The 27,696-nt window shown below is 50.0% G+C and overlaps 2 protein-coding genes across 4 annotated transcripts; both read right to left on the bottom strand.

The window, feature by feature from the left end:
- Positions 1–384: 384 nt before the first annotated feature.
- Positions 385–5,650, bottom strand: LOC308182098 (procathepsin L-like). Of its 2 annotated transcripts, none has more exons than XM_080566156.1 (8): positions 4,908–5,650; positions 2,479–2,604; positions 2,213–2,335; positions 1,899–2,048; positions 1,460–1,684; positions 1,203–1,371; positions 895–1,009; positions 385–646 (listed from the first exon to the last, which is right to left on the bottom strand). In XM_080566156.1, the coding sequence occupies exons 1-8, from the start codon at positions 4,908–4,910 to the stop codon at positions 547–549; spliced, it is 1,011 nt and encodes a 336-aa protein (XP_080422282.1). In that variant the 5' UTR covers positions 4,911–5,650; the 3' UTR covers positions 385–546. The 2 variants fall into 2 exon arrangements, with proteins under 2 accessions (XP_080422282.1, XP_080422283.1); XM_080566157.1 differs by having other exon boundaries at positions 4,925–5,650.
- A 137-nt stretch (positions 5,651–5,787) lies between these two features.
- DPP9 (dipeptidyl peptidase 9) lies at positions 5,788–27,600 on the bottom strand. Of its 2 annotated transcripts, XM_080566140.1 has the most exons (22): positions 27,395–27,566; positions 25,220–25,307; positions 22,068–22,170; positions 21,917–21,971; positions 18,905–19,017; positions 17,673–17,846; positions 17,287–17,455; positions 17,015–17,128; positions 16,580–16,708; positions 16,028–16,089; positions 15,431–15,531; positions 13,763–13,940; positions 12,797–12,962; positions 12,616–12,695; positions 10,940–11,092; positions 10,604–10,739; positions 9,789–9,934; positions 9,063–9,209; positions 8,762–8,914; positions 8,032–8,174; positions 7,597–7,708; positions 5,788–7,120 (listed from the first exon to the last, which is right to left on the bottom strand). In XM_080566140.1, exons 2-22 carry the CDS (start codon positions 25,273–25,275, stop codon positions 7,028–7,030), a joined length of 2,583 nt encoding a protein of 860 aa, XP_080422266.1. In that variant the 5' UTR covers positions 25,276–25,307; positions 27,395–27,566; the 3' UTR covers positions 5,788–7,027. The 2 variants fall into 2 exon arrangements, with proteins under 2 accessions (XP_080422266.1, XP_080422265.1); XM_080566139.1 differs by having other exon boundaries at positions 21,917–22,170; positions 27,395–27,600.
- Positions 27,601–27,696: the final 96 nt, after the last annotated feature.

Genomic DNA, 27,696 nt, shown 5'->3' with positions numbered 1-27,696 from the left:
GGACCCCCTCAGCCCAGCCTGGCACCCGTCACCCTCCTGAGGCACCAAAGCCCCGGGGCGCTCAAGGGGTTGGAAATAAGCAGCAAGAGAGGGGGAATTTTATTTTCTGCCGCGTCGTGCAGGTTTACATCGGTAAAGACCTGTTTTTAAGAGCTGGGCTTGCAGGGGTCAAGCAGAACTGCAGGCACGGTCAGAAAATCAAGTCGTGGTTGTGGCATTTGGGAGTTAGCTGGAAGGAAAAGGGTCACCGGGAGGGGAAAGAGGCAGAAAAAGCTCCTCTCACAAAGCATCGTGCGAAAAGGAGCTTTGGCTTTCCCAGCAGGGAAAGAAAAGTACCAGCTGCACCAGCCATACTGCGGCTGCCAAAGCACACCTGGCCCCTTTTGCAGGCAACAGAGTGATCAGCCGTGCCACTTTTAATTGCTTCTCCCCACGTACAAACAAAAGCCCCTTCAAGAAGGAACCGGCTCTGTCCCTGCAGCCAGGCAGGACCGAGACACCCGCTGGGAGCTGCCTTCTTCCCTGCGCTCCGGCCCAGGAGCCTGCTCACAGCAGAGGAAAGCTGGCCTGGCTGGCCACCCCGCAGTGGTTGTCGGCGCCCTTCAGCAGGCGGATGTAGCCCTGCTCACCCCACACCTCCGACCAGCTGCAGGAAGAGACAAAGAATGAGCACATCTGTGTTCCCACGGAGGGAAAACTCGCCCTGTTTTCCCTGAGGGAGGGCAAGCAGAGAGAGAGGACAGGAGCACAGGAGGGTCCCGTGGGATGGGGACACTCCTGTCATGTCCCCCCCTGCCTGGCTCTGACCTCACGGAGGAGCCCCAGCAGGAGGGAAGGACGGGCCGTGCCCGGGGCTGAAAGGGGCAGCAGGTCTGGGGGCACCTCCACCCCTACCTGTTCTTTAGGATCCAGTAGCTCACGTTCTTCCCGCCCTCCTGGCTGGTGCCGTAGCCCACGGCCAACATCCCGTGGTTCACCTGCTTGCTGCAAAACATGCTGCTGAAGACACCTGGGAAGAGCAGAAATGGGGTGAGCCAGGGCTGGCCCCAAATGCTTAATTTCCAGGCAAAAGCAGCGTGGCTGATCCTATTCCCCTGGACTGGGTGCCCTGGGTGTTACCCTATGGGGCTCAGCTGCTCAGCAAGGTAACCCTGCCTCAGTTTACCCATCCACACTTCACCAGGCGAAGAGGGAGATGGTACCTGACTTGTAGAAGTGGAAGAAGAAACCACTGGCATCCACTGCCACAGACACGGGACCCACAGTCGCCACCGCCTGCTCCAGCGCCGCCTCGCTGCCCTCGGCCACCAGCCAGATGGCAGAGCAGTTGGCCGCCCTGTCCTGGGGGTTGTATCTGCAGCTGGAGGTGTCCTGAGAGCGGGGAGAGAGGGGCACCGGGGCTGGGACCCACGGGCATGGCTCTGCCCGTGTCCCCACTCTCCTGCCCACTGCCCCTTACCGTGGCCAGGTAGGGGTAGATGTGCTCCGAGTTCAAGCCGCCGTTCTCACGCACGTACTGGAAGGCGCGGGTCATGTAGCCGCCGTGGCAGCCGTTGTTGCCCAGCTTCCGAGAGCAGTCGATGAGGTTCTGTTCGCTCAGCACCACCAGCTTCCCCGTCCGGTTGAAGACGAGGCCTTCAAGGGCCCCCGTGGCACTGAATGCCCAGCACGACCCGCAGTGCCCCTGGGCGAGACGGGGGGTGTCACAGCGTCACGCAAAAAGCTGATGGAGAGGGACACCGCGCCCCCACGGTGCTGCTCTCCAGCTCCTTGTCTGCAAAACTGCAGTGCTCAAAACTGTGGGAGCCGCTGCTCTGGGTTGCCCAGGGGATTTCTGGAGCTTTGGAGGATGCAGCCTCCTATTTCTGCTGCCCTGGCCAGAGCCCCCCCGTGCCCACCTGGTTCTTCACAGGCGTCACGTAGCCCTTTGCCCGCCAGTCCACTTCTGCCGGCGTCTTCAGAGCTGCCGATGCGTGGAAGAGCAGCACCGGCTCCTCCTGCCGTGCCGGGGTGAAGCCGTTCAGGAGCTGGTTGAACTCCTCATCCGTCTGCGGGTTGCAGGCGTGTGTGAGCGGGGCTGCAGCCCAGGGAGCAGCCCAACGCCGGGGGCACCAGCACCCCCAGAGCAGGATGGGTGTCCCCAGACCCTGGCTCGAGCCCTGGGTGCCTCGAGGAGCCCCCAGTCCCCGGAGGAGGCGCCGAGCACAACTACCATGTCCCCGTAGTGGTTCATGGCCAGGCGGAACGTGTGCTGCCCCCGAGACTCCTCGCGGTTGTGCTGCTCGATGCGCCGCAGGTTCTTCTCCCAGACCTCCCTGCGGACAGCCTCAGCCTCCTGCCGAGAGGCAGAGCAGCCCTGGGTCAGGAACATGCCCCCCAGGAGCACCAGAGGGTGCGGACCCCTCCGGAGCTGGCCCCGGCACGTGCACCGAGGCTTGAGGAGAAGAGGGCCTGGCCCAGGGCCCCGTGCGGACCTACCCTCGTGTACTCCTTGGCGTAGAGGCTCTTCCAGCCTTCCCACGCCTCCTCCAAGGCAAGGTCCAGCGCCGCGGTGCAGCCCAGCAGGGCCAGCAGCAGCCCCAGCGGCACGGCCATGGTCCCTAACTGGGGGGAACGAGAGCGGGCTCGGGGTGGCCCAGGGCAGAGCCCCACGGTCACCCCATGGCTGGGGCCGGAGCCCGGAGCAGGACGAGTCTTTCCAAGCCTGGATTAAAGGTGAGGGGGAGGCAGAGAAATGCAAACAAAGCGGTTGAGCCAGGAGGAGGCAAGAGGCACGTCTGTTCCTTTGGCTGGAGCAGTCTTCGCATGGACGCGCTGCTGTTTTGACAGGAGCTTTAGGAGGTCTTAGCTGTCCTTTTGGTGGTATTTAACTGTCCTTTTTAGGAGAGGAACGAACAGCTTTGCGAGAGACCAGAGCCCCTTCCAGCTCCCCAGATGACAGAGCAAGGCAAACGCAGACAAAAGGCAGCAGGAGGGGCAGAGACGGGCAGAGATGGCAGCACCAGCTCTGCTCTGGGGCCAGGCTGGAGCTGTCCCCACCTGTCACCACGCATCAAACCCCCTTCACCCACCTGAAAACTCTCTTTATTTGCAAAACCCCACTGATGCAGGGCTGCCCCACTTTTCTCTGCTGTCTGTCCCTTGCTTCCCCCCTTGCTACAGCAGCATCCGCTGCCACCGAGCACATCTCACTGCCTCTGCTAGGGGACTCAGCACCAAGCAGGATCAAGCCCCAGATGGAGCAGAGAAGGATTTGCTGCATGGGGAAAGCTCCAGAACAAGGTTTGCCTGTTGGCTGGGGCGCTACAGAGCTCTGAGAACACCACGAGCACCAGGGAGGAAGGTACCTGCAGCGCTTTCTGATAAGAACTGCAGAAACCTTTCCCCAGGCCACAGCGACGGCAAGCCCTTCGGCAGCCCCGTACTCTGGGTGCCCCACGGCTCAGCCTCTGAGCTCCGAGCTGGAGCAGCGCTGGGACTCGATGCAAAACAGAAGAGCCCAGCGGAGCAGGAGCTGCGGCTGCTGGGTCGGGTTGAGGCTGTTTTCACTTGAAAGCCCACACAAATCTGCTCCGGCCTCCGAGCAAGGGGCTTGAGCTGGTATCAGAGATAAGGGTGTTGTTTTTTTTTGCAGATGGGGAGGCAGAGGAGCAGCGGGGAGGAGCAGGGGCAGCACACTGCGAGGACTACATGGAGCCGTGCTGGGACCAGCAGCGAGCCCCGCTCCACGCCGATGACTGAAGCCTCGCATCTGTCCCGGCTCGAAGGCAGCACGCTGGAAGCCCGCGTGCTTTGCCAAAATCCCTCGGCGACGATTTTCCACTATCGGTTTACACCCTCCTTTTTTGCAACCGTACACACGCAGCCCTCCCCCGGCCCCCCGCCATCGCAGCCATTTGTCTTCCTCACGTCGCTGCCGCGCAGCCCGCGCCGCCTTTGATAGGCCCTGGTATTTCCGAGCAACTCCAGCAATCCTGCGGGCGCTGCTCTCCAGAGCCAGGCAGCACGCAGCAGGAGCGCACGACCCTCGCAGCCGAGAGCCATCCCTGCCCGAGACACGTCTCCTAACCCAAGGAGCACTTTCCACTGACGTAGCTTTGAAAGAGCGAGAGGCAGCGTCGCACCTTCATTCCCCACCCTTTGGGAAGGGAGATGCTGGGAAGTTTTCCATTCGAGCATCTTTCACGGTGACAGTGGCTTTCTGAGCTAATTTTGTAGCGCAAGCAGTGTTGGTTTTTTTTTTGTTTCAAAATAAGTCATCGAGAACATCTGCTCTCCTCCACATCCTATGCCTAAAAATAAAGCCCTACATGTTGGATTTTCACAGGAGAAGTGCCTCCCAACAAACTCTCATGCTTAGTTCTCCTGTTCTTGAGGAAGAGCAATGTTTGCCCGGCTTCCCCAGCATCCATTACAATGCCCTGCGCTTCCTGCGGCCGTTACCGCTTGCTCTCACAGGAAATTAACTCAGCTTCGTGCTGCAGCTGCAAATTTTCTATCCAAAAGAGATACCTTGAACCTGGCTTAACCACGCTTCACACTCCAATTACCTTTCTCACAGGACAGCTGGGTGGAGGCCTCCTACATCATTTGTGTTTCAATCCCCAGCAGAGCCTGTTACATATTGAACAGCTCGAGATTGTGGTAGGTGATTTCCCAGTTAATGCCTCTCAGGATCTCAATACCCAGAAGAAGAACAACATCTTTTTATGGCATCAAATAATCCTACAGCTTCAGAAGCAAGCTTGGAGGATCAAAGGAGCTGACAGATTTGTAAACTCTTCGAGACAAGAGCATTTTAAGAGTGCATTGCAGACATTTTAAGAACACTTGCTCTTTTGGGACAGGAAAAAGCACTTGAGATTAAGACTGAAAAGAAGCAAGCCCTGCAAAATAAAGCTTCTTACCATGCACTGGCACCCACCCGGCTCTAAAGAAGGCAGGGAGAAAGGGCAGCAACTTTTCTCTCTGCAAGGGAGATCGCAATCTTCTCTCAAGGAAGCTTCAGAGATGTGCAACTTCCTCCATTACCTCCCCTTCCGCCCCTGCAACCTCAAAGCTGCTAAAACACCGCTGAAATGGGCCAATTATTTGGGTACAGGCATGAGAACGAGGCAATAGGCTCACAGCCACGTTCAGCAAACAAAATCCTCCAGCTGTGAAATGCTTTGTATTTAAAGCAAAAGCCTCCAGCTTGCAACCTCAGGGCGTTTAATATCAGTTTAATTAATGTCTGATCCCCATTTAGAAAGGAAAACAGCAAGGCCAGGCTTTGTGAGCTTTAAGCTCCACAGAAGGCGAGCATAGGCAGGCCCCAGCACCTGCAACAAGCAGCTCCGTGCCCGGGGCCCACGTGTGTCCTAGCGTGGGATCAGAGCTGCGAGCGCTTGGAAGTCAGGCCAGGCCGCTAGCAAGCTGCAGAGCAGCTCCAGCCTCCCAAGAAGCCAGAGGGAGCCGGGGTGCTGGGCCAGGTGCCCACCTCCACAACCGAGGCTGGGATTTGCAAGCGCAAGGTGTCTGACTCGCTCAAGGTCATGCGGCGCCTTAATAGCGGAGCCAAGAACAGCCCAGGATTCCCAACCCTCCGCCCTGCATCTTCAATTGCTAGATCGTTCTTCCCTCGAGGAACATCAGGGATTTAATATTCTCTCCACTGCTTGGCACAGAAACCAAACAGAGCACTTTGCTTTTACCACAGACGCAGCTTTGGCCATCGTGAACCAGATGGCATTTCCTCCCAAGCCCTCTCCTGCCCTCCAAAAACAGGTATAGATGCCAGCCAGTGCCTCTCTTTCCAATATTTTAATGAGTCGCTACATCTTACACTCATAATTATAAAAGAATAAGAATCCATAAAAATATTTTCTTTTCATAATACGCACTTAAAATACTCCAGGGCAAGTCAACGTGGTTCATTTGGGTATTTTTTTTTTCTTCTTTTTGCCCCTGGCAGAACCCTTGGCTTGAGGGGGGTATGTGCTCCCCTGAGGTGCAATTGCTCAATCCCCCCTCCCCAGAACTGCAGTTCCTGTTGACCAGGTAAATAAAAACCAGAAGAGAGCATTTGCTGAGTAGATGGGCAAGGGGAACAGTCACTGACCCGCAGAGAACTGAAGCACAGCCAAATTCAGTGCACATCTGAAAGCTCGGGGTATCAGGGAAGAAGAAGGTAGGACCAAGAGGCAGCACAGAGAACGGAAGGAGGAAGGATTTGCATAAATATCATCCATCTTGCGTTGCAAAAACCCAAATGCTGCTGTGATCTCTGGAGAGATGATCTCTGCTTGTAGCCAGCTGCTTCAGCTGCCGTGCTACCTGTTGGCACAACTCTGGTTGTGAGCGGCCATTAGAGAAAGGCATGAAAGGACGTTGTTACCGACCCCAGCCACTTCCTCCATCTGCTCTGCAAAATTAAACAGAAAAATAGAAAAGACTAGTGTTGCATGCTTCTGTAGAGCTCTTCATATCCCCAGGGCTCCATGTTGGTGCAGCAGGGCCAGGACACAGCAGCAGCGATCAGCTCCCCTGGGGCTTAACAATAGGTAGTTCTCTCTTCCCTCCCACTCCTGGCTTAAGGCAGCTTGCTGATTCAGCTCTTCCGTTTCCAACGCAGGCACTGAGTTCTTGCAGGTAAGAGTACAGGAACTGCAGAGGTGCAGTGGAAGGGAAAAGGACCGGGGAGAGAGAGATGGACATAAACCTCAGCCTTGGGAGACAGACCACTGTCCGTTGATTCCCAGGATAGAGGGAGTAGCAGCAAAAAAAAGCGTTAACAGCCAGGCTGGAGGAGAGGAACAGGATGAGCAGCTGAGCAGGGGCAGACCTCCAGCTTGGAAAGTGAAAGAAGGTGGCACTGTCCAAAGGGAAGGTGCTCTCCACCCTCCTCCCTCGTTCAGGGCGAGACACCCTGACATGGGCACTCAGCCATTTGTGCTCTGGGTTAGATGGCTGTCGAGGGAGGCAGGAGCAGCAGGGCACAGGAGGGGAAGGTGAGCTGTCAGTGTCCAGTTTGCAGAGGCTTGTGCTCTCAGAGGTATTCTTGTAGAAAGTGCAGCAGCGTGATTTCATAGTGCTCTCCTGACTCAGGGCACCGAATACTGTGTCTCTCATTGGGGTAGATCTGTGCAGAAGCAGAGACGGGACAATTAACCACGAGCAGCTCGTTCAGCACGGACAAGCCTCCCTCACATCAGCCCTCTTCCGTCAGGACAACAGGGTGCCATGGGGGATTTAGAGCACCAGCCCACCTCCCTCATCGCACTGGCGTGTGCTGCCACGCCACTCGGTGACACAGCCACCTCTGCTGTCTCACATGGCTGGTGGCAGCGACAGTTACGGTGGAGAAGGAAAGTTCCAGGCCTGAGGGCAAGAGCCCTGTTTGCAAGTGCTTTCAGACACAGGCCACATCGGCCAGCAAGGAAGCAGCCACAGTGCCACCTCCCGGCCACCTCTTGGAGTCAAACAAGGCATTTACTATCGCCTATATTGCATCAATACGGGGAAGCATTTGCCTCCACCTTACTCCACCCCCAGGGCAGCGAGCAGAAAACTTTACGGATTTAACAGACCTTCCCACTACGCTCTTGTTCCTCCTACCTGCAGCTGGTAAGGTTTTCCAGCCCGGATTAGCTGTGATACCAGGAAGTTGGTGTGGAAAAAGTGCACATTTTCATCCAAAAAGCCATGGAGGATCAGCAAACGATTTGGCCTGGAGATGGGAAAAAGAGATAGGATGAGAATCCAAGCAAAAAGCTCTGCAGCGGGTCTGAGCAAAGAGCTGCCAGCTGGCAACCCAAAACGGAGCAATGACCAGGCAGCAGTCAGAGGAGCGTTAAGGCCACAGACGAGGTCTTTAACCCCTCCATGGCGAAGGGGGGCTGCGGGTACAACGCCTCAGCTTGCTGCAGGAGGCAGCACCAACCACGTGAGTTAAAATTAAACCAGATCAGAACCCGTCCATTCTTTTTGTAGTCAGCCGAGGTGCAACTGGTAGCGGTTTTTTAGCAGATTGCACAACCCCACCGTACTCACTCATTGGGAAGCTTTTCTACGTGTAATGCCACAGAGCCAGCCTCATAACCTTGCTGGTTGTTTTCTGGGATATCCATGTACCGCTCAGTATACCCGGTGTCATATGCCATCCAAACTGTGACAGGAGCACCTGCTATAGCAATCTGTCAAACAAATAGGTGGCAGGAGACAACTTTAATTATCAAGTGCTAAAGAGTTCAAGCACTTCAAGAGTTCGCTGTTTTCCTGATAAAGCAGGAAAAAACCAGAACTGTCCAGAGCCTGCCACACAGACCAGAATTCTTCCACAACAAACCCACATAAGACCCAGACTCCTCCTCATGCTATTTCTCTTATAATCAAAATCAGGCAAATTCCAGCATACCAGCAATAAAGGCTTCCCCTTTTTAAGGAAGACATGTGGAATGATCCAGAAACTGTGCTGGGGACTTGGGAAGGGCATTAGGAATAGCGCATCAATTATCTGATCGGATGCTAGGCTAAGTCCTCCTCTGACAGTCACTGGGGCATGACCCCACCCCAGAGACCCCCTCCTCCTCAGGTCTCACAGTACGACCTGCAAGCAGAATGCACGTCTGTAGACAGCAGCTACAGGCAGGCAGGACTGAGGGACATTTTTACCTGTCCATCAAAATCATCAAGCAAATAAAAGCCAACACTAGATGGCAAGAGTTAGATAAGCTAAGAAAACCAAGAGTCCCAGGATGACACCCCCCGTGTCTAGACTCACCTTGAAGACGTTGGGTTTACAGATAAGCCCCATGAGGGAGAGAAAACCCCCGTAGGACCAGCCATGTATGGCTACCCGACTCAAGTCGATGAACCCGTATTTTTCTGCTACATAATGTAAACCTTCCACCTGGTCCTCTATCTCCACCTGGCCCTAAAAGGCAACACGGAAGCTCAAGTTAGTGACTTTCTAAACCTAAAAGCTTAAGGGACAGAAAAGGCATGAGCAACGCTCAAGCCATTTAGACAGACAACCTTAGAAAGAACCAATGAGCAAAGATTCATTAAAAAAAATACATTACCATTTGGTTTTTCAGGGCCCCTTCAAACTTGAGTCCTCGCTGGCATGAACCCCTTCCATCAATTACTACCACAGCGTAGCCTAGAGACGCTAGTGTGTTTAGCCGTAAGTACTTGATTCCTTTGAAAGAGTTATTCACCAGCTGCACCTGCAGAAGGAAGTTAGAAAAGTTTCAGAGCCAAGCAGCTGCCTTCCACTACCTTCCTCTGTCCGTCTCACTATGTCGGATCCTGAGCTGGACAGCAGCCACTAACCGAGCTATCGCAGCCACACAAACCAAGACTATATGCTGGAAAAATCATCTGAGGTTTGAGGCAGAAGTCAGAAGAGACATTCAAAGTCCTGATCGTAAAGTCACAAAGTCATCTAGGTTGGAAAATACCTTCAAGATCATCCAGTCCAACCATAAACCTGATCTACTGAGTCCCATCACTAAACCATGTCTCTTAGTGCCATGTCCACACATCTCTTAAATACCTCCAGGGTTGGGAGGCAGCCCACTCCAGTGCTCAGCCACCCTCTCTGTGAAGAAATTCCTCCTAATGTCCAGTCTAAACCTTCCCTGGTGGAACTTGAGGCTGTACCGTTGTGTCCTATCACCTGTCACCCAAGAAAAGAGTGGCACCATCCTCACTGCAAACTCCTTTCAGTGACCGAGCTACACAGAGCTTTGCCCTGGACAGCAATCCCATGGCCAACACCAGCAGCCAGCCACCTGGATCATTACCTGAGGGCCTCCGTACACAAAGAGCACTGTGGGATGCTTCTTCCCAGGCTGGACATCATGAGGTTTGTACACCATTCCATAGAGCTCCACGTCTGACTGAGTGCGGAAGTGAAAGATCTCAGGTGGGATGTAATCCGGGGGACAACCTGCAGGAGGAAGTTCACACACAGTGCAGTCACTGACAGCAGGCTCTGCCTCCCACCTAGCCTGAAAAAGCTTATTCTGTTCAAACTTGACCCTAGCCAGGGCTCTTTCAATACCCAAACCATACCAAGACTTATCAATGCCTTTCAGAGGATCCTCCCACTGGGAAACAAACAGCCTCTGTGTGCCTGCATAGGGCAATAGGCCACATGAATCCTCAGACAAGGCATGCTGTGCCATAATAGCAAGATGTGGGAAGTTAAGAACATAGATGGGCCAAATGGAGAAAACATTTGCAGAAAAGGGTCAGGTACTGCTGTGAGTCGTGTCTAAGCCTTTAAAGGCTACAGCCTTGAAATGAGGTAGCCATGACATCCCAGATACTTGCCACTCTTTGGACAAAGCACAAATAAAGAAACACCTAAAAACATAGTCAAATAATCCTGCACCACTGCTTTCACTCAAACCATGAAATAGTAACATCTTGAAAGCCCGTATACTGTTTCCTTGATGAGCAATCCACTAGAGATATCACCCCGCAAGATAATGCAATTCATTTCCCCATAAAATGAAGTTACTTCAGCCACTTCCTTCTCCATCACCTTTGTCTACCATTATATGGAAGAGTATCCCAGACGTAACCCAGCACTGACACCTTCTACAGAACTTACTGGCTGCCTCCATCATGCTGGCCCAAAACTTGGGCTGCTTGTGGAGCGGGTCATCATCGGGGCCACTGAGCTTGTAGACATGCACACAAGGTGGAGTGCTCACGCTGCTGTAGTGGCTGATGAACATGTCAAAATTCTATAGAGGAGAGAGAGAAGAGTTAGGGGAGCAAGGTCTTTCATTTCCCACATCCACTCTCCATGCAGTTGTCAGACAAAAGCTCCCACGTCTCAAGCAACCAAGACAAAGAAACGGTCAGTAAGCATTACTGGTTGTGACTCAATACGTTCCCCGTCAGTCAGGAGACGAGGGCACCCTGTATCTAAGAAGCAACAAACCTGGCTCATAGAGCAGCTGTGGGAGAAGCCTGGTGTGGTAAGCCGCACAATTTCTCCAGGAGACTCATAACTGACTACGTAGAGATGGTGCTCCAGTGGCGTGTCCTTTGTGCCTTGGAAATACACCAGCTTCGTAGCCTCATTGACCCAGATCTAGGTGGAGAAGAGAAGGCTCAGTGACAGAAGGATGACAACGACTACTCCTTTACCAGTTCAAACAGTCTGTCCCCAGGCAGAGCCAGCTTAAAACACAAACAGACCACGACAGACTGCTTCCAGCATTAGGAACAGTACGCAGCACCCATTTATAAGACAGGCTTCAGACCACACGTGCAACACTGATGGGGAACTGCAAATACTCCACCAAAGTAATGAAAGGAGGTCACCCAGCTTTTCTGAGAAACTTACAGCATTTGCTTATTAAAAAGATCTTAAAAAGCTGGGCCCTGTTCACTGTAGCTTAAACCAGAAGATTCTGTGCTTAAAAATGGTGTCTTCCCATAATAAGTCTGTGCTATAAAGATATATGGGTATTTTTTCCAGCAACTGTGATAATGAATTCCCATCTGCGGAAGGATCGGTCTAATAGCCCTAACAGTACCAGAATTCAAGTCACATTAGAATACATTTTTAACATAAAGCAGTTTCTAAAAACCACCTGGCTAGCCAGGAATAGAAATGACAGCTTTTAAATACTGCATTGATCCAGCAACAGTAACTGAACTGTTTTCCACCTTGCAGTTTCCAAATGCTGAAGCCCAAGTGCTATTTCTAGCTAACACACAGTTTGAAGAGCACTGTGGACAGCACAGGGAAGAAATACCCAACCCAACTGGCCAGGAAAGGCGGGCAGAGCCCTGTGGAGCAACAAATGCATCAAAATAATTGCTGCTAACACAATTTTAGCCGTATCACACGAAGGGAAGAGCTGTGGCCAAAATCAACAGCATGTACAGTGAGAATCCACATGGGGAGGGACAGCAGGTTAATTGCAGATTGAGGAAAAGCAGCAGAAACCAAACATATGAAACTGTAGGCCTTTTAAAAAGTGCGAAGTGGAAATCCAGATTAATTGGAAATGAACAGACGAGGTCTTTATTTTGACGGAAATCACCTGGGAGCATTAAAGATCAGACTCAGAGTTAATTCCTGAAGCAAAATGGAACTAGGTTCTACAAGATTAATAAAAATTCCTTTCTGGCTATTCTGCAACCAATAACAGATACAGTTCCTTCATATTCTAAATTGCTTTATACTCCCCAGCTGCCTTCTTCCTAAAGGGATCAGCTGGAGACCAGGAGTTCATTCTAAGCACTAGGACATATTCCCAATTCACAAGTACTCATTGGGGTTAAAATGCTTCAAAGACAACAAGCCCAAGCCCCTCCACAAAATAGCTGTTACTGTTGAACCTCAGACTTGTGCCCTTTTTTATGGCCTGACTCACTCATGGGATTTACTTAAGGAGCAATCTGAAGCCTGATTAAAAAGGCAATCAGTTCAATGTGCACTGGGCTACAGCACTTCTGGGGAAGGCCCAGGCAGCAATAAAAAAAGAAACAAAGTGAAGCTTAAGTAGTTCTAGCTGGTCCCAGGTGTACCAGAGGGCGTAAGCCAGGGCTGAGCAGACAATGCAGAACTGTAACACTGCAAGAAAAAATGAAAACAACCACTACCTTTGATCCATGCCTTGCCAGCACCTCCCATTCCCCACCAGTCAAGGCAATCTCTTCTTTTATAGGACATTTGAAATCATCTGAAAGAAAGGACGTGAAAATAAATTACCATCTTCCCTAAAAGATAATACGAGCAAAGGGAGAACACAAAGCTGACGTGCTGACAAAGCGCGGCTCTTACCCTCGTTGTGGACATATGGCTGCACCCAGTCATAGCTGCCTTGCTTGAGGACTGCTGTGACTCTGTACAGGTGACAGAAACCTGTTTTGCATTCGTTGGCTCGGATAAAGCAGAGTTCTTCCTCCTCTCCCTCCGGTTGGATGAAAGGATAGAAGATATCATGAACCTGTCACACAAGGCAAAAGAGCCATGAGTGATTTCTATTGACACAAAGACGATACAGCCAAAGGAGTCAGTGCTAAACTCCTGTGCTTTCACAGGGAAGGAGCTGGCACAGATGAAAATATCTCAGATGAACTGCTAGGAGGAAAATGCCATTCCACACTTTGCTATTCTCACAAAAAGTTTGTGCCCATGTGGAAGACCATGTGCTCTGGGCTCTTCACGCCTACCACAGGAAGCAGCACCAGTCACGCCTCTGAGCTAGACATCTCAGCTAAGTCCCACAAGGTGGTTGCTATTCCAGCATCTTAGGAATGCCACACCATGAACTTCAGGTCTCTTTGCCACATCAGCACCAAGATGCTTAATCTTAGAGACGGAAGTTTATTCTCTGTCCCATACGTCCACCACCTACCTAAATATGTTAAAACTCCACGGATTAGGCTCATGCCCCAAGAAGCCACTTAAACTTCTACTAAAATACCCCGAAGAGAATGGCACTGTTTATGTCTAAGTGTCGCTGTCCAAAGTGCCCACGTTCACTGAGAATGCTAGCAAGAATTAAATGAATAGCTCCAGCTGTGAGGAGATGGCAGGATTCTCACCTCTTCCAATGCTGAGTGCATGATAGTCTCTCATGGTTTTATCACACCCCCTAAACTAACACTAAATCTGGCAATACTGAGCAGCAAAGCAGTCTGCTGGAGCATGGACTAAAACCAGATAGGCAGCAAACACAAAAATGGTTAACTGTGGGGGAGGAAGGGGCTGCCTGTGCCCTCCTCCCAGCCCCGAGCCTCTTACATTTATCCACACATCAGTGGTTTCTTCATAGATCACAAATGGCTGGACATTTTCTGGCACAGTTTTGGCAAGTTGAGCTCGCTGCTCCTCGTTTTCTGGGACCGGAATAAAGAGTGCTGGAGGCAAAAGGATAAGCTGCAGCCGCTGCTGAGGTCTGTCTAGGAACATAGCCCAGGCACTGGGGAAAGAAGGCGAAGGTAAATGTCAGTACCACAGAATAGACGTCCCTTTGTAACACTCAGAACATGCAACCCTTTTTCCCCCCACTGGCAGAAAGGATTTGGGCATCTGAATGCAAAGCTTTCCTCATCATTGCTGCTTTCTAATCTCCTGGAAGCTTTGCCAACAAACATGTATTTGCCAGACATCTCTGGTATTTCACAGGGGTATCGTTCAGACAAGATGTCTGACAGATTTGCCAGTGTCTATTCCAAGGGACCAGTTAACAGAACCACGGCTCCAGAACGTAACTCTTCCTTGGACAGCCCCTCTGTCAGGAAGCACTATTTGTTTTCTAGCGAGTTCCTAAAGTAAAGAGAAGCTAAAGTAATTCATTTGTAGCTTCCCTGTTGCACGCTGCACTAGCAGGGAAAGGCACAGACCTAAGACAACTGCCAAGTGAAGGAGTCGCTTCAGTCTCAGCCTTGTTCCTCTCCAAGGAGAGTCATTTGAAGTGGTGCTGCACTGCAGGCCTCTCAACATGACAGATGGCAAGCCACTGCTGCATAGTGCGGCTACCCCAAGGCCTGGAAGTGCATCAAGGGAAGTTTCATCATTAAGACAGACTTTCAAAAGAGCCAGTTACCCCTAGCACCTCAGCGACTGTGGATTTCACGAACTGATATATTCAGCACATTTAGATAAGCTCTGGTGCAGAACACAAGAGCCACCTATGGGATTGCCTTCTGTAAAGCTGTATGAATTTAGTTTCCAGAGCAGATAGTTATTAATGATGAGTTACAGAATGCAGTTTTCAGAGACAGTTAAGCCACCTTAACTTGATCTGGACAGAAACTAGTTAAGAGTAAAACAAGCTTTAGAGCTCTTAATTATTTTCCCTTAAAAATTTAAAACCAACCAGACTGGTGTGAACTCTGTAACTACTTCAGGCAAGGCTGGCCAGCACAAGTCTATCGCATTGCATTTTGAGGCACAGCCAGCTATGGGAGTACACTGGTCATAGAGCAGTCCCTTCTCCGTGTATGCACTGCACGAAGGACATTGCAGCACACAAACTGCCCACTTTCCCATGCTATATTCGGCATTGATCACGAACTGGACCAACAAACAACAATACGATTGCTTAAAGTATGTTCTCACTTTCATCAGAAAGTGTTAAACATCTTCAACTCAAAATAATTCCCTAGGACTGCTTGCTTGTCATTTCCCTTTGTGGTTGTAGCTCTGCCTTAAAACCTACAGCTCATCACCCTGGCCCGCAGCTGATTATTGCCCACTTTTAGGATGTTAAAACGTTGAAGAAGCCAAATTCTCTTGTGCCATTTATGACACTCATGGCTTTAAAAACAGGTCATGATTACATTACAAAGCTGGCTACAACACAACACGACGTATTGTATGGCTACAATACAACGCAATCTTGAAGGCTTGAACAGTTCAGCCAGGGAAGCCATTGGGAGCATTAGTTTGGAAGAAAAACTTATGTACTATTTGCCATCTCGGGTCCATCCAGCACGGGCAATGTACTCCACAGTCGGGAACAATGCAGCAAACGGTTGCACCAGCTCCTTGTCCTGAGCGCACACGATCTGCAGCAAAAGGAAGGTTCAATATCAAATCAGACTGCTGCCAGACCTGCTGTTATGGAAGCTCAGTGGAACGGGAGAATAAGGAAGTTGTATCTATTGGTTTCAGAAAGGGCAAAGCCAGGAGAAGTAAACCTTTCTACAAATGGCAAGAAGAGAAAGGAAAACCAAGTTTTAAAGCACCACGAGTTTGGCATTCAGCCACAGAGAAGGATACAATCATGGAATGAAGCCCAGGATTAGATCCAGCTTCAACCCTCCAAGCTCTACTATTGACAGTGTGGACTATCAGGCTAATTCTACTTCTCGCTTTCTTCTCCTCTCCCAGCTGCCTCTCGAACAGAACGATACTCTTATAAACACATCAGAGAATCAGGTGTTACAAGAGGATGAAAACAAATGCTAACACTATTTAGGTTTCCCTAGTGAGCTTCTCTTAATTCTAAGGAGCTTCAGAAGCAGTCAACCCCCCTGAGCAATAACCCATCGTGCCACTTACCTTACCCTTGCTGTCCGTTTTAAATTCTGCCAGTTTTAATGTAATCTTGGGGTTTTTGCTGCCTGCAAAAAGGAGTGACAGAACACCAAGATGAGCTATAGTTATATCCAGTACAGCTTCTAGATAAGAACCAAGTCTGGTCCCTACTGAAATGGCTGTAAGCCAGTACACAAATAAGAAATGATGAGTGCGAGCAAACACCGCTGTCATCACAAGAGGTATTTTGGGTATAGGAAAAGTTTGCCTTCGCCTTGCCTAGGTGGATGCATATGTTCTCAGGAGGAAGAAAGGATTCAAAATGTATTCCAGAACATGCCATCAGATATATTTTGTTTTCTCAACAATCCTTTCATCTAAGCTGAACTTTAAATCCCATTCCCTTCTGCAGTATGCTTTGGGCTCAGAGACTCAATTAGGCCTCAACATTTACAACCAGCTTCTAAATCCTGGTAAGGACTGAGATTAATCATGCAATGTTTACAGCACAAATTCCACTACTTCAGCCAGCAGGAGCCAAGAGTTGCATTAGCAGCCCCATGGTGCTTCACTTACCTGTCCTGGGGTACCGATAGGAGTCTGTTTTTCTCTCCTCCAAGGCAGGTGAAGGAACATGAATTATCTCCACCTCTGACTCATCTACTTCCTCATACAAGATCCGCAGTGTTTTTAAATCCTCTGAACCTAGGAAAAGATACCAGGCATGTATGCTGCAGTGTTTTGCAACTGTTTCTGACTTGCCTGGAGCACTGGGGTGGTACGGTCCGGTGCAACAGCTTTGTACATCTCCTGTATAGCCACAGCTCCCAGTGACTACCTGAAAATGCTCCTCAGAGCATAATTATATCCCCTCCCTCAGTGTTTTGTTCCTCCTGGCAGCCTCTCCAGAAACAGATCAAACCAAGGCCAAAGGAAAGCCATGCTCAAAATATCATTCACAGCAGAGGCCAGCAGCAGTTGTAGTGTCAGAACTTGATAAGCAGAACTGACCTTCTGTGGAAGCTGTCGGACACCACCAATAGCCTGTGAACCGGTCAAACTCCTCCTGAATGACAAAAGTGGCTACACCAGCAGACTTGGGGTCATCGAGAACATTGGATAAGCCTGGACAGTAAACAAAGAAGAGAGTGCATTTACATCTCCTTGGAAAAAGCTGATACAGAAGAATGTACTTGTAAGAAAGAAGCCATAAAGACACGAGCTTTTTCATCCCAAATTTTTGTCAGAATTTTCTTTTGAATCTGGCAAGAAGGACCAGTTACCTTTATGGCAATATGTCATTCGCTTCTCCTCTCCCGTCTCAATATTTGCTACCCACAGATCATTGTTATTAATAAATGAAAAGAAGGCAGGGTCAGCAGGGCAAATCTTAGGATCCATTCGTGGCCCTGTGCACTGAGTCTTGATCTCCAGAGGTTTCATCGGAGACACCTACAGCAACAGAAACACAAACAGCTCTGTACCAAATCATCTTCCAGCTTCACACTAAAAGACTTTAAGCCATGGATATAGTAGAGCCCACAAAATGAGGACAAATGTAGTCCTGACAGGACACAAGAGAAACAATCGTAACCACACACACATGTACAATAACCAAAAGCGTTACGTCCATTTCTGATGCCATTCATAAAACCATTAGCAGACTCACCATGAAACCATTCTTGCCCCCATCTCGACAATGGAAGAGGCTGTTGCTGGCCTGGAAGAGGAATAGGCCACTTTCACTGTGGAAATCGTAAGATGTTATACCAAAGACACCAAGTCGCTTGCGCTCTCTCAAGAGTTCTTCTTCTCTAGAATACATTCCATGATGAGGGGTTGCCTGGTATTGAAAGAAGAGAAAATCTGAAACAATCTGCAAGGAGAGCAACTTTCACAAAGGAAGAATGCTTTTAAACTGGCACCAGGTAGTCTGCGAATGCCCCAAATAGAATTCACCAACCCAAAACAGTCAGCAGTCTTATCACACAGGTCCAAAACCACTGTACCCTAGGCTACAGGTGTGGCCCAGGAGGAATAAACCAACTGCAAGCCCCAAAGTTCCCTCTACACAAGAGATGAATTACCAATCTATCATTTCTGCAGATGGTACTTCAGCATGAACTGAGGACAGCTGCACTTGCTCTGCTTATGCAAATCAGATGTAACCAATTAACTTAATGACGCTATCTACAACCCTTCACAAACAGTTTCCATGTCAGATACTGCACGCAAAAGCTCTTCCAGGGATCTTGAATTACCCTGAAGGGGACTAGCAATCCAAATGGGGTCAAGACAGCTAAATTCTTTTCCAATAGGAACCTTTCCAGAATGGAAGGGAGACCAACACCCTCCGCTCCTTTGCTCATCAAAACCATTAGTGACAGAGGACACTACGATACCGTAATCAGAAAGGGGAAAATTCACCCTTTCTGGTTCTCTTGCAATCCGGTACAGAGCAGAAGCAGCAGTTTAACTCAGCTTTCCCAACTTCCTTAAAAGCAGAGTAGATAACTTGCATTCCAGCAAGCACGTTAATAAGCATCTTAAGAGCCCAGTTAAGGCACACGGAGGAAAGGTGCAGTGTCCTGATAGCTTGTAATTTGAGGCAGACCACATGCTAGCTTACAGAGACCTCTTTGCTAGCTCAGCCCTTTGCCTGCCACATCAGCTGCAGTTTCACACTTGCTGTCAGCTCCATGGCGCACACAGGTGACTATTTTGTATCATGAAATAAAATAATTATCAATACCACATTCCTACAAATACCAATCTGTGTCTTACAAACTGCTACGCTGTTCCTTCCACTGGTCAGCAGAGCAGCACCCACCAGTCCAGCCCCACAACGTCAGCCAACTTTGCCAAGAACCATCAACCCAGGCTCTTCACACTTCCACTTACCTGAAAGTGATCCAGCATCTGTTTCCATGACAAGAGTAGCAAGGCCTCCTTCCGTACCTTTTTGGGAATTTCTGAATAAAGAAGGGAATTCTCTCGGCTACCGTATGGCATTCCTATGAAGAGGACAAAAGCATCATCCCGTTTAAGATTAGTTAATCTCAATTAAAGCAGGCGAGCTGTGGGTGCCCCATCCCTGGCAGTGCCCAAGGCCAGGCTGGATGGGGCTGGGGGCGGCCTGGGCTGCTGGAGGGGTTGTGCCCATGGCTGGGGTGGGACGGGGTGGGCTTCGAGGTCCCTTCCAACCCAAACCAGTCTATGATTCCATAACACAGGGGTTCAGTGAGTCCAGAGGCTTTACCAGCTGTCATTTCCAAGCAGCATTCCATGACTGAACTGAGAACTATCTAACTATATTAGCTTTAAACAGAAACTTCTCTAGGCAAGATTTAATGCTAGCTAACCTCTTCAGAGCTGGTTACATCCATTTTTCCTCTCTGGACTGTTCAACCCACGCCCTAGATCCATTCTGAAAAAACCACTCCCTGAATGGGTGACTCAACATTACTCTCCACATTTCTCAGCCAGAAATTCGCTACAGGGACCTCATTCAGGCCAACACACCAGGCTTCGAGAGGGAAAGAAAAAACTTGGAAGCTCTGGAGAGCCCATTCAGATGTAAAACAGTGTTCTACATAGTCAAAAGACCTTGTCATTTTACATAAGCTTTTGATTATGGCCAAATCATATAAGCTACTGGCCTTCATCCAATTTCCAAAACAACCGAGAAAACATAGAATACCCTGAAACTGATTTTGGCAGTTTCAACAGAATCAAAGACCATGAACTTGCCCTCCTTGTTTGCTGTAGAGATTCCCCAGATCAGAATTTAACACAGGAAACATGCCCTGGTACTATCTGCTCTGCACGCATTCTGGGCAGAACAGAAAGGTTTCTGAGCCTGTTAACCCAGCAGTGCAGTTACTTAAAATTAAAACTGAAATATTAATAAGTGCTCAGGAAGCAAAGCAATATGTGAGCATATAATCCTCAGAGATACAGAAACACCAAAGTGCTGAGCATGTGGTGTTTAATATAAGCAGCATCTGCCATGATACAACATAGAAGTCTTCGGGGACAGCCCAGGAATGATTTAAGATGCCCAAACTGAACAAACTGCAGATAGGAACAAATTACTGTATATACACATTTGACACTCATGTGACTGACCTGGACTTCATTTCTCCTTATTATATTAGTACTTTCTACAGTGACCTCAGACTGACTACAGTCAGTTAGCATCTTCAGGAAAAATATTGCCCTCCTCCTCAGGAGACATAACTTTGCTCCCCAGTGACGAAAACTATTCAGTCCCTACAGTAAAGTTCTGAAGAAGTCTTCATCCTACTCCAACATACAGCCGCTAACAGCATTCACATAAAATTTTGAAAATGTTATCTATTGTTGGGACAGGAATAGCATGATGGTGTTAAATACGAACCACTGAAATGGGTTCTGAGTATTTAACACACTGTGTGTGGCAGGCAACTCCAGAGATGCTTGATATGGCAAGAAGAATCAGCGCTTCCACTTCATAAGGAACGCCTGAGAAGGTGTACCTCAGTATGACCAGCAGGTACTGATCTTAAATGTTTGGTCAATGTGCTCTGTGCCCTGTACAATTTCTTCGTGAAGAAAACACTGAAAATGCATTGGTGTAACCTCTTTCCTAGCTCTGGCTGCTGTAAAACCCATGCAGAACGCTGACCAGCCAGTAGCTGCTCCGGTTGCCATTTTATACAACAGAGGAACATTAAAAATATATTAAATTAGCCACTCAAAACACCTTAATTCTTTAGTCATCTAGATCAAAAACTGTATCAAAGTCAACTTGGCTTTGAAAAACATTCAGTTTTAAATTAAGCCTCGCTGTTCAGACTCAACAAGAAAAACATGCTAACTCTGGAAACTGCCCTTTACAGTGGCACTTGTGTAATGAGAACGTACGAGGGACTGTAACAAATCAAGTCTCTGACACACAGGAGCTGCTTAACGATGAAACAAATCAGTCCCTTGAATCCAGCATCCTATGTCCTACAGCGACCTACACTCAACAACCAAAAAAAAAAAAGAAAAAAGCAGGGTCACTTTGGGAAAGCAATCAGCTACATGGAGCTGTGCATTGGGCAATTTCTTTACTGGCCTTGTAAAGATCAGCTCATGCCCCAAAGCATAACAAACCCTTTATAGTCTATAAAGCTTCCCATGTTCCTAACCACAAAATTATCCAGTTACTAAAATCCAACCACTCTGTCACTAATTACATTGTAGCTCCAACTCTAACGATGGACCTGTACAACACAATATTCTGCTGGCTTTCAACCCTACCGTAAGGAAGAAGGTATTTCTCTACAAATACCAATATCGGTCATTCCTACCAAGCTTTTTTCTCCTGCTTTCCAAAGCATTCTACCTACATACTGCTTAACAAAGCAGGGGGGAAACGAGTTGCTGCTGCGTGTCCCCCCAGAACACCTAGAACTTTTAATATACATTTAGTAATCCAAGAAACTGACAGTGAGTTTCTTGGGAAGTCAGCCTGGTTAACCCATCAAGTAAATCCCACTTCTCCTAAGTCACAGAGACGCAAGAAAGTCCTGAACTCGAGGAACATCCCTCCTCTTAGCCCATCACTGCACCGGCCTGGGTTACCAAATGGACACTGCGTTCATACCTCTGTCACTAGGCAGGCTGACTAGCCAACATGTCCCTTTTTTTGCCAAGCAGCCTGCCTCCAAGCAGAAAGCCTGCAGTCAGAGCGCTCGTCTGGCACTGGAGAGCTCTCTGCTCAGTTCCAGGCTTTGCTATAGATTCGAGTGTGCAATCTTGAGCAATGTTACTTCATCCTAGTTCCCCTATCTCAATCAGAGACGCTTCCCATCCTTTTGCTCCCCTGTTTAGATTGGATGCTCTCCCATACCATACTCACACCCAGTGTCTGGCATGCTGGCTTACCCAGGTAATAAAGACGATGAGAGTGCGGGCTGGACTCTTCTGTTTTCCGGACAAACTGGAAATCATGGGGAGCTTTGTTCACTATCATGCCCGAATACTTCCTGCTGCTGTGAATAATGTCACGCAGCCCATCCCAAGAATGCTTTTGCACCTGGAATTGGGAAGGCACATCCTCCATCTCGACCACTTCAGAGCTGTCTGATAGCGCGTCCACTGCAGTCATCTTCTCTTCCCCTTCAGAACTAGACAAAAAACTGAGGGAGGAGTTGATGGAGAAAATTAAGCCATAAAATCATGCAGGCACACTTTGTTGCTTAGAGAAAGCTCTAAGCATGTAACAAACATAACAGAAGAGGCACTTCTTAAACTACAGACCTAGGATACTATGACCCAAAGACTATGTTTTAAACATACATCACTGTATTGAAAGGAAAAGTCCATCTCCTATCTCACACCCAGTCCTGTAAGTGAAGATAGTAAGCTCGAAAGACTCACTCCCAGAACTAGTTCTAGAAGTAAGCTGCTAAAGAATGTCCAAGAAGCAGATTGTGGTGCAGAAAACAATTCATCAGCTTGACTCGAAGAAAAACAACCCCAGGAATTCGGATGGGTAAATCACCAAAGCTATGTCCGATGGTAAAGGCATATAAACTCCTGTCCTGGAAGACCACACAAGTGAAGTCCCCTTCCTGCCCTGAAGGCAAGCCTGCTCAGGCTTAAACCTCTGTAAGTGCTAAGCATAGCAGCTCACTTACCTGAAGAGCTACCGCAGCCAAGAATGATGACAAAACAGGAAGAAACAGTGCAATTGACTTTGCTGGCTGCAAGAAGACAGCAGTAACAGACCCTTGTCATATCCTGCAAAATGTGGCATGCATTCCTCATACGTTTCCAACCTAGCAGTTATTGAATTAGAGTCTACCAAAAACGCCTCCACATGCAACTACAGCAAATGTTAATTTGAGGAGAGGTGGACTAGCTGACTTGCCCAAGGTCAATGATGTAATCTACTACAAAGCAGGAATGAGCCTAGGACTAGGGAAACCAGTTTTTGTCACCCTATTTGAGAAGCTGGATTTCCCTGCACAGGAACATTGTAGTTGTTTTGGGGGCGTATCTGGAAGAATGTTACAAAGAATTTCAGAAGACCTTCGGTTTACTGCAAAAAACAGGGCTAGAGAAGTTTGCTCCATGGAGACAGAATTGCTACCTTTGACACATCATTGAGATGGCAAACCAGTGACTAAGGATAATACCAGAAAAAAGGCCTCGTTCTCAGCAGCCTCAAGATTTACATTTTTCAGAAGAGGTATTTCTTGAACGCTGCTTGTCATCTGGGACAGCTGCCTGCATTCTGACAGGAGAGCAGCGTCTGCGATGTAGCTGTCATACTTAAGTATTAAGCAGGGATTACACATGAACCAAACCTTGAAGACTCCAGCCTCAGGAAGATGCACAACAAGTTCTTTCCCAGTGGATAAAATCAGGGAAAAGGAGAATGGTTATTTATATCGCTACAAGAAAACATTCACTCATGCCCATTTTATGCCATGAGTATTTTTTGAGAACCCCGAGTGTTCCTAGAGGATTCCCAACCAGCTTACACATTCTAACAAACTTTCTAAAAGGAAGTTCTCACCCAGTTTGGCACTTTAGCCAATTACCGGAGGAGACGAGGAAACCTAAACCAAAGTACATCTTGACTTCCTTAAACTACAGGCACACAGCACAAGGGCTGTAGTCCTATCTTCAAATTGTTAAGTCACTAAATCGTACAAAATATGTGGATAATAATGGAACAACAGGAAAAAGCTCCTGAAGTAAGTCTGGAGGTACTCCTGGTACCTACTGCCCAGAAGTAAAAAAACCCTAAACAACCCATAACTTGAAAACGAATAAAGAATTTTCCAATCAAAGTCAGGCAGGAAGCCCAAAACCACAAGAGAACGTGACGGGATGTTCTGAGACTGTGAGAGTGTCTACAGCCTCAAATCTATCTGCTGACTCTATATCCAGGGTTTCCATTACAGCAACTCAAATCACATCTGAAGGGAGAAGCGTTGCCTATCAAAAACACATGACAAGACCGCAAACACCCATCGGCTGGGTACGATTCTCTCAACTCAATCCCAGTGCAGGTCAAGTCAGTCGATCAAAATAATCTGGCTTTGGCTCCAGATACTCGACCCCGAGGTCACTGTCTCCCAGCTGGTGAAACCTTCTCACTCAGACAGCTTGCCTACTCACGAGGGAAAGCTGCACTTTTAAGGTCTCCAAACAGTCAGCTCCTGCTCACTGCATAAATGTAACGCTGGTCACTGCCCCAGACCGAACAGGAGGTCAGGATCCCTTCCAAACTCCCTTTCCATGATTTTATGATTCACTAGCGAAGTGAAAGGCACAGCTTTTAGCTCGGTATTATTATAGTCTTGGTGATTTTGAAGTAAAACAGTGGGATAAGAAAAGTATCCATCCTCACCTGTAACCTGTAGGCAAAGTTACGTGGAAGTGATGGAAAATGCCACTACGATAGCTGGAGCGCTGCAGAGTCTCATAAAACTTAGGTCCTGACACAACACAGGATAAAATGAAAATCCAATTGCTTCACCCATTGCTACAGCCATCTCTTGGCTGAAATATAACAAGTATTTGGCAGTACCACGCGTGTTGTAGTACGAGGAGTAACTTCTCTAATTGCAATTGCAGAGTGAATTTTGGGATGAAATTATTCCGAGAGGATTTTGACCAAGACACTGATTCTAACAACCTTATTCTTAAATAGTCTCAAAGCTTCCACATCAACACAGCACACCCGAGATTTACACCTCCCTGGAAGACCATCCTTCGCAGTCCTCATGCTGAGGCAATAATTTGGATGATTCTTGATGCTGCAGGAGCACTGCCAACCCCACCTCCCAGAGCATCCAGCTATCCCTCGGGGGTCTCCAAGCTCACTCACCCTGTTTATTCTGCCGCGCCTGGCGAGGCTGGATGCATCAGGCATACATCCACCAGCTGCTCTTTCGGGGGCAGCACATTAGCGTGAGGACACCGAGCAAGTGCAGGTAGGACAGCGGGGGACATCCGGACAGGGAAAAAATGTAAGACTTGGTATTGGAAGCCCGTGAACCAAATTAACTTCCTGAGTCACTTCCTGACCCCCAGATCCTGACACAGAGCTCCCCAGGCAAAACCATATCCACGGGATTTTTCAGAAGCCTTGTTTACTCCAAGAGGAGCGTATTGGCGTGTCGCACACGACACAGGGTGAAGAAAAGCCCCGGGAGTAACTGGGAAACTTACCTTCCCCAACTTCCTGCAGTCTCGTTTTCCAGACGAACCCTCTTTATCTTCTGCATTAACTACTCAGCGAGCTGGGCAGGACAGGAAACTAGGAAGGAAGATGAAAAAAAAGCGTACTTCATATAGCTGCAGTTTCCCCTGTCATAGGAATCCAGCCGTATAAAAGCATCCTCCGTAGGTCATACATCCAACTGAGTGCAGAGGCACAACCGAAGTCCTTGCTTTGTGCTTTGCCGCTCAAATCTGTTCCGCCAGCACACGCTGGACACTAACAACCCGGACAGAACTGGGGGATTTCTTCACCTGAACAACGAGAATCAGTGAACTGTAGGGCCTGCCTCCTTCCTTCCTACAAAATTCTTCTTACAATCTGAGAAAGCTCAAGAGCAGCCCTTCCATGCCTCTCCCCAAATCCTGAAACTTGAAGTAGCGAGTACTAAGAATGCAGAAAAGAGAAGTGTGATCCACGCACTTACTCACAAGAGTCAAACAAAGGCCACCACCAGGAGCCAGGCAGAGGGGCAGCAGCTCCTCTGCTGCCAGCATCCCAGTCCCACCTGGGGCATGAAAACCAGATTTGCCTTCCAAGCCACGCTGCTTCCCTCTGCCTTCAGCCTGATGCCACGGAAGGAATCTGGCTCACCGCACAAGCCCATTTTCTAAGACGGCACTGCCTTCACCACCTCTGCGCCCAAGCACACTGAAGTACACAGATCTTTGTCTCTTCAGGAGAGCTCTGAATCACGGACACACCCCAGACCTGTCCCTGTCTTCTGCCGAGGCCCCGGTCTGCCCAAACAGCCCCGTCTCCAACACGACCACGCTCACGGAGCGTCGGAGGAAACCAAGCGTCGCAAAAAAAAAGCATCAGCGGCAAAGTTCCTAAACTGCAGAGGAGAACAAAGAGGGGCTGAGGAACGGCACCCGATAATTTAAGGGCAATCTTCGACGCGAGCATAAATGGCCCCGGGAGCAGTGCTGAGGAATGCTGAGTAACCCGGGCCGATCGCACGGCCGACCCCGCTTCGAGCAGGGGCCTGGGGACAGTTCCCGAGGTCCCTTTTAATCTCAATTATTCTGAGATTTGAATGATTCAGAGGAACACCTCATCCTGCCCACCGCAGGTCACACATTTCACCGAGAAAAGGAACAAAAACGTCCTCCGACGCTAAACCCAGAGAAAAGAGACCGAACAGAACAGGCGTGAGGTCAGAAACCGGCGTGAATCGTGCCAAGGAGACCCCGAGGGGGCTGCAGGTGCCTTCGGGATGAGCCACGGCCCCGCAGCCACCCCGCAGCCCCTACAAACGTGGCCCTGTCACGGCTGGAAGCTTTCAGCGCTCCTTCTCCTAAAAGGAAAAAGCACCTGGGGGTGGAATAAATCGGGGAGGGGGACACAAGAGGACAGACAGGGACAGGGTTTGGGGAGGGCTGCCAGCAGTTGGAGCCCGGTGGGCTCAGGGCAGGAGGCGCTGACAGCTCCTGGTCCTCCGGGGGTATGTAAGAAGGGGAAGGATCGGTGCCCACCCCGCCTGCGGGCAGCGAGGGGAGAGCACCCCCTGGGCACAGGGCAGGCTCCTGGGGGGGGGGGAACACCCCCATCCCCCCCCCTTCCTGGAGGGAATCCTTTGGAGCGTATTGGGGGCAAGCTGGCGGGGGGGACACAAGTCACGGAGGTCAGGGGAGGGTGTAAGGCACGGGGGGATAAATGGACACCCCAAAACACCCCCCCCAGAGCAGAAAAACAACCCCAAGCTCCTCAGGGACCCCCTGCATGGGGGGGGGGGGGCAAAGTCCCACCGTTGGGGTAAGGGGAGCTGGGACCCATAGCCTGAGGGGGGGGGGGGCAAGTTACTGGAGGGGGAGAGAGACAAGTTATTGGGGGGGGGAGCAAATTATTGGGGGGGAAACAAATTATGGGAATGGGGGCTAGTTATAGGGGAACGGGGGGGGTGTAAGCCATGGGGGGGGGGCAGACGGACACCCCAACCCCCCCCCTCGCCAGGTCAAGCTCTCCCCCACTCGGGCGCGGCCTCCGTGCCCTCCCCCCCCCCCCCCGGCCGAGCCCTGCCCCTACCGGAGGCCTGTTGGGGGCGGAGGCCGGGGCTGAGGGGGGGGGGGGGGGGGGTGAGGCCGCCCTCCCCGTTACCCCCCCTCCCACCCCCCGTTACTCACCCCGGGGCTCGGCGACCTCCCCCTGACGGCGGGGACTTGGGGAGGGGGGGGGGAGGGGGAAGAGGCGGCGGCTCCGTCAGTCCCGGTCCATGTCCCGGCCACGGGGGCAGCCCCGGAAGCGGGGCGGGGAGAGGGGGAAGGGGCCGGGGGGGGGACCCGGGGGGGGGCGGGCGGGCGGCGGGCGGCGGCCTCCGCTGCGCGACCTTTGGCCCGGCGGCGGAAGTGAGCCCCGCGCGCGCGCGCGTGCGTGCGTAGGGCGGGGGCGCGGCGGGAGCGCGCGGCGGGGAGGGCGGGGCCGGGGA

The sequence above is a fragment of the Anser brachyrhynchus genome (assembly GCF_964034855.1).
Source record: "Anser brachyrhynchus genome assembly, chromosome: 23".
Taxonomy (NCBI): Eukaryota; Metazoa; Chordata; class Aves; order Anseriformes; family Anatidae; genus Anser; species Anser brachyrhynchus.
This window is presented reverse-complemented; position numbering and strand designations above follow the sequence as displayed.

What these genes read in the sequence shown, in the direction of transcription:
- LOC308182098 (XM_080566156.1), bottom strand. An exon ending in CTTCCACTTCTACAAGTCAG is followed by an intron (nt 1,010 to 1,202) that starts GTACCATCTCCC and finishes TGCTCTTCCCAG; the next exon opens with GTGTCTTCAGCAGCATGTTT. An exon ending in TACTGGATCCTAAAGAACAG is followed by an intron (nt 647 to 894) that starts GTAGGGGTGGAG and finishes CTCTTCCTGCAG; the next exon opens with CTGGTCGGAGGTGTGGGGTG.
- DPP9 (XM_080566139.1), bottom strand. Translation starts at nt 25,275, where the DNA reads ATGCAGAAGATAAAGAGGGTTCGTCTGGAAAACGAGACTGCAGGAAGT. An exon ending in TCCGACAGCTTCCACAGAAG is followed by an intron (nt 16,709 to 17,014) that starts GTCAGTTCTGCT and finishes ATCTTTTCCTAG; the next exon opens with GTTCAGAGGATTTAAAAACA. An exon ending in GAAAACCTTACCAGCTGCAG is followed by an intron (nt 7,121 to 7,596) that starts GTAGGAGGAACA and finishes GCTTCTGCACAG; the next exon opens with ATCTACCCCAATGAGAGACA.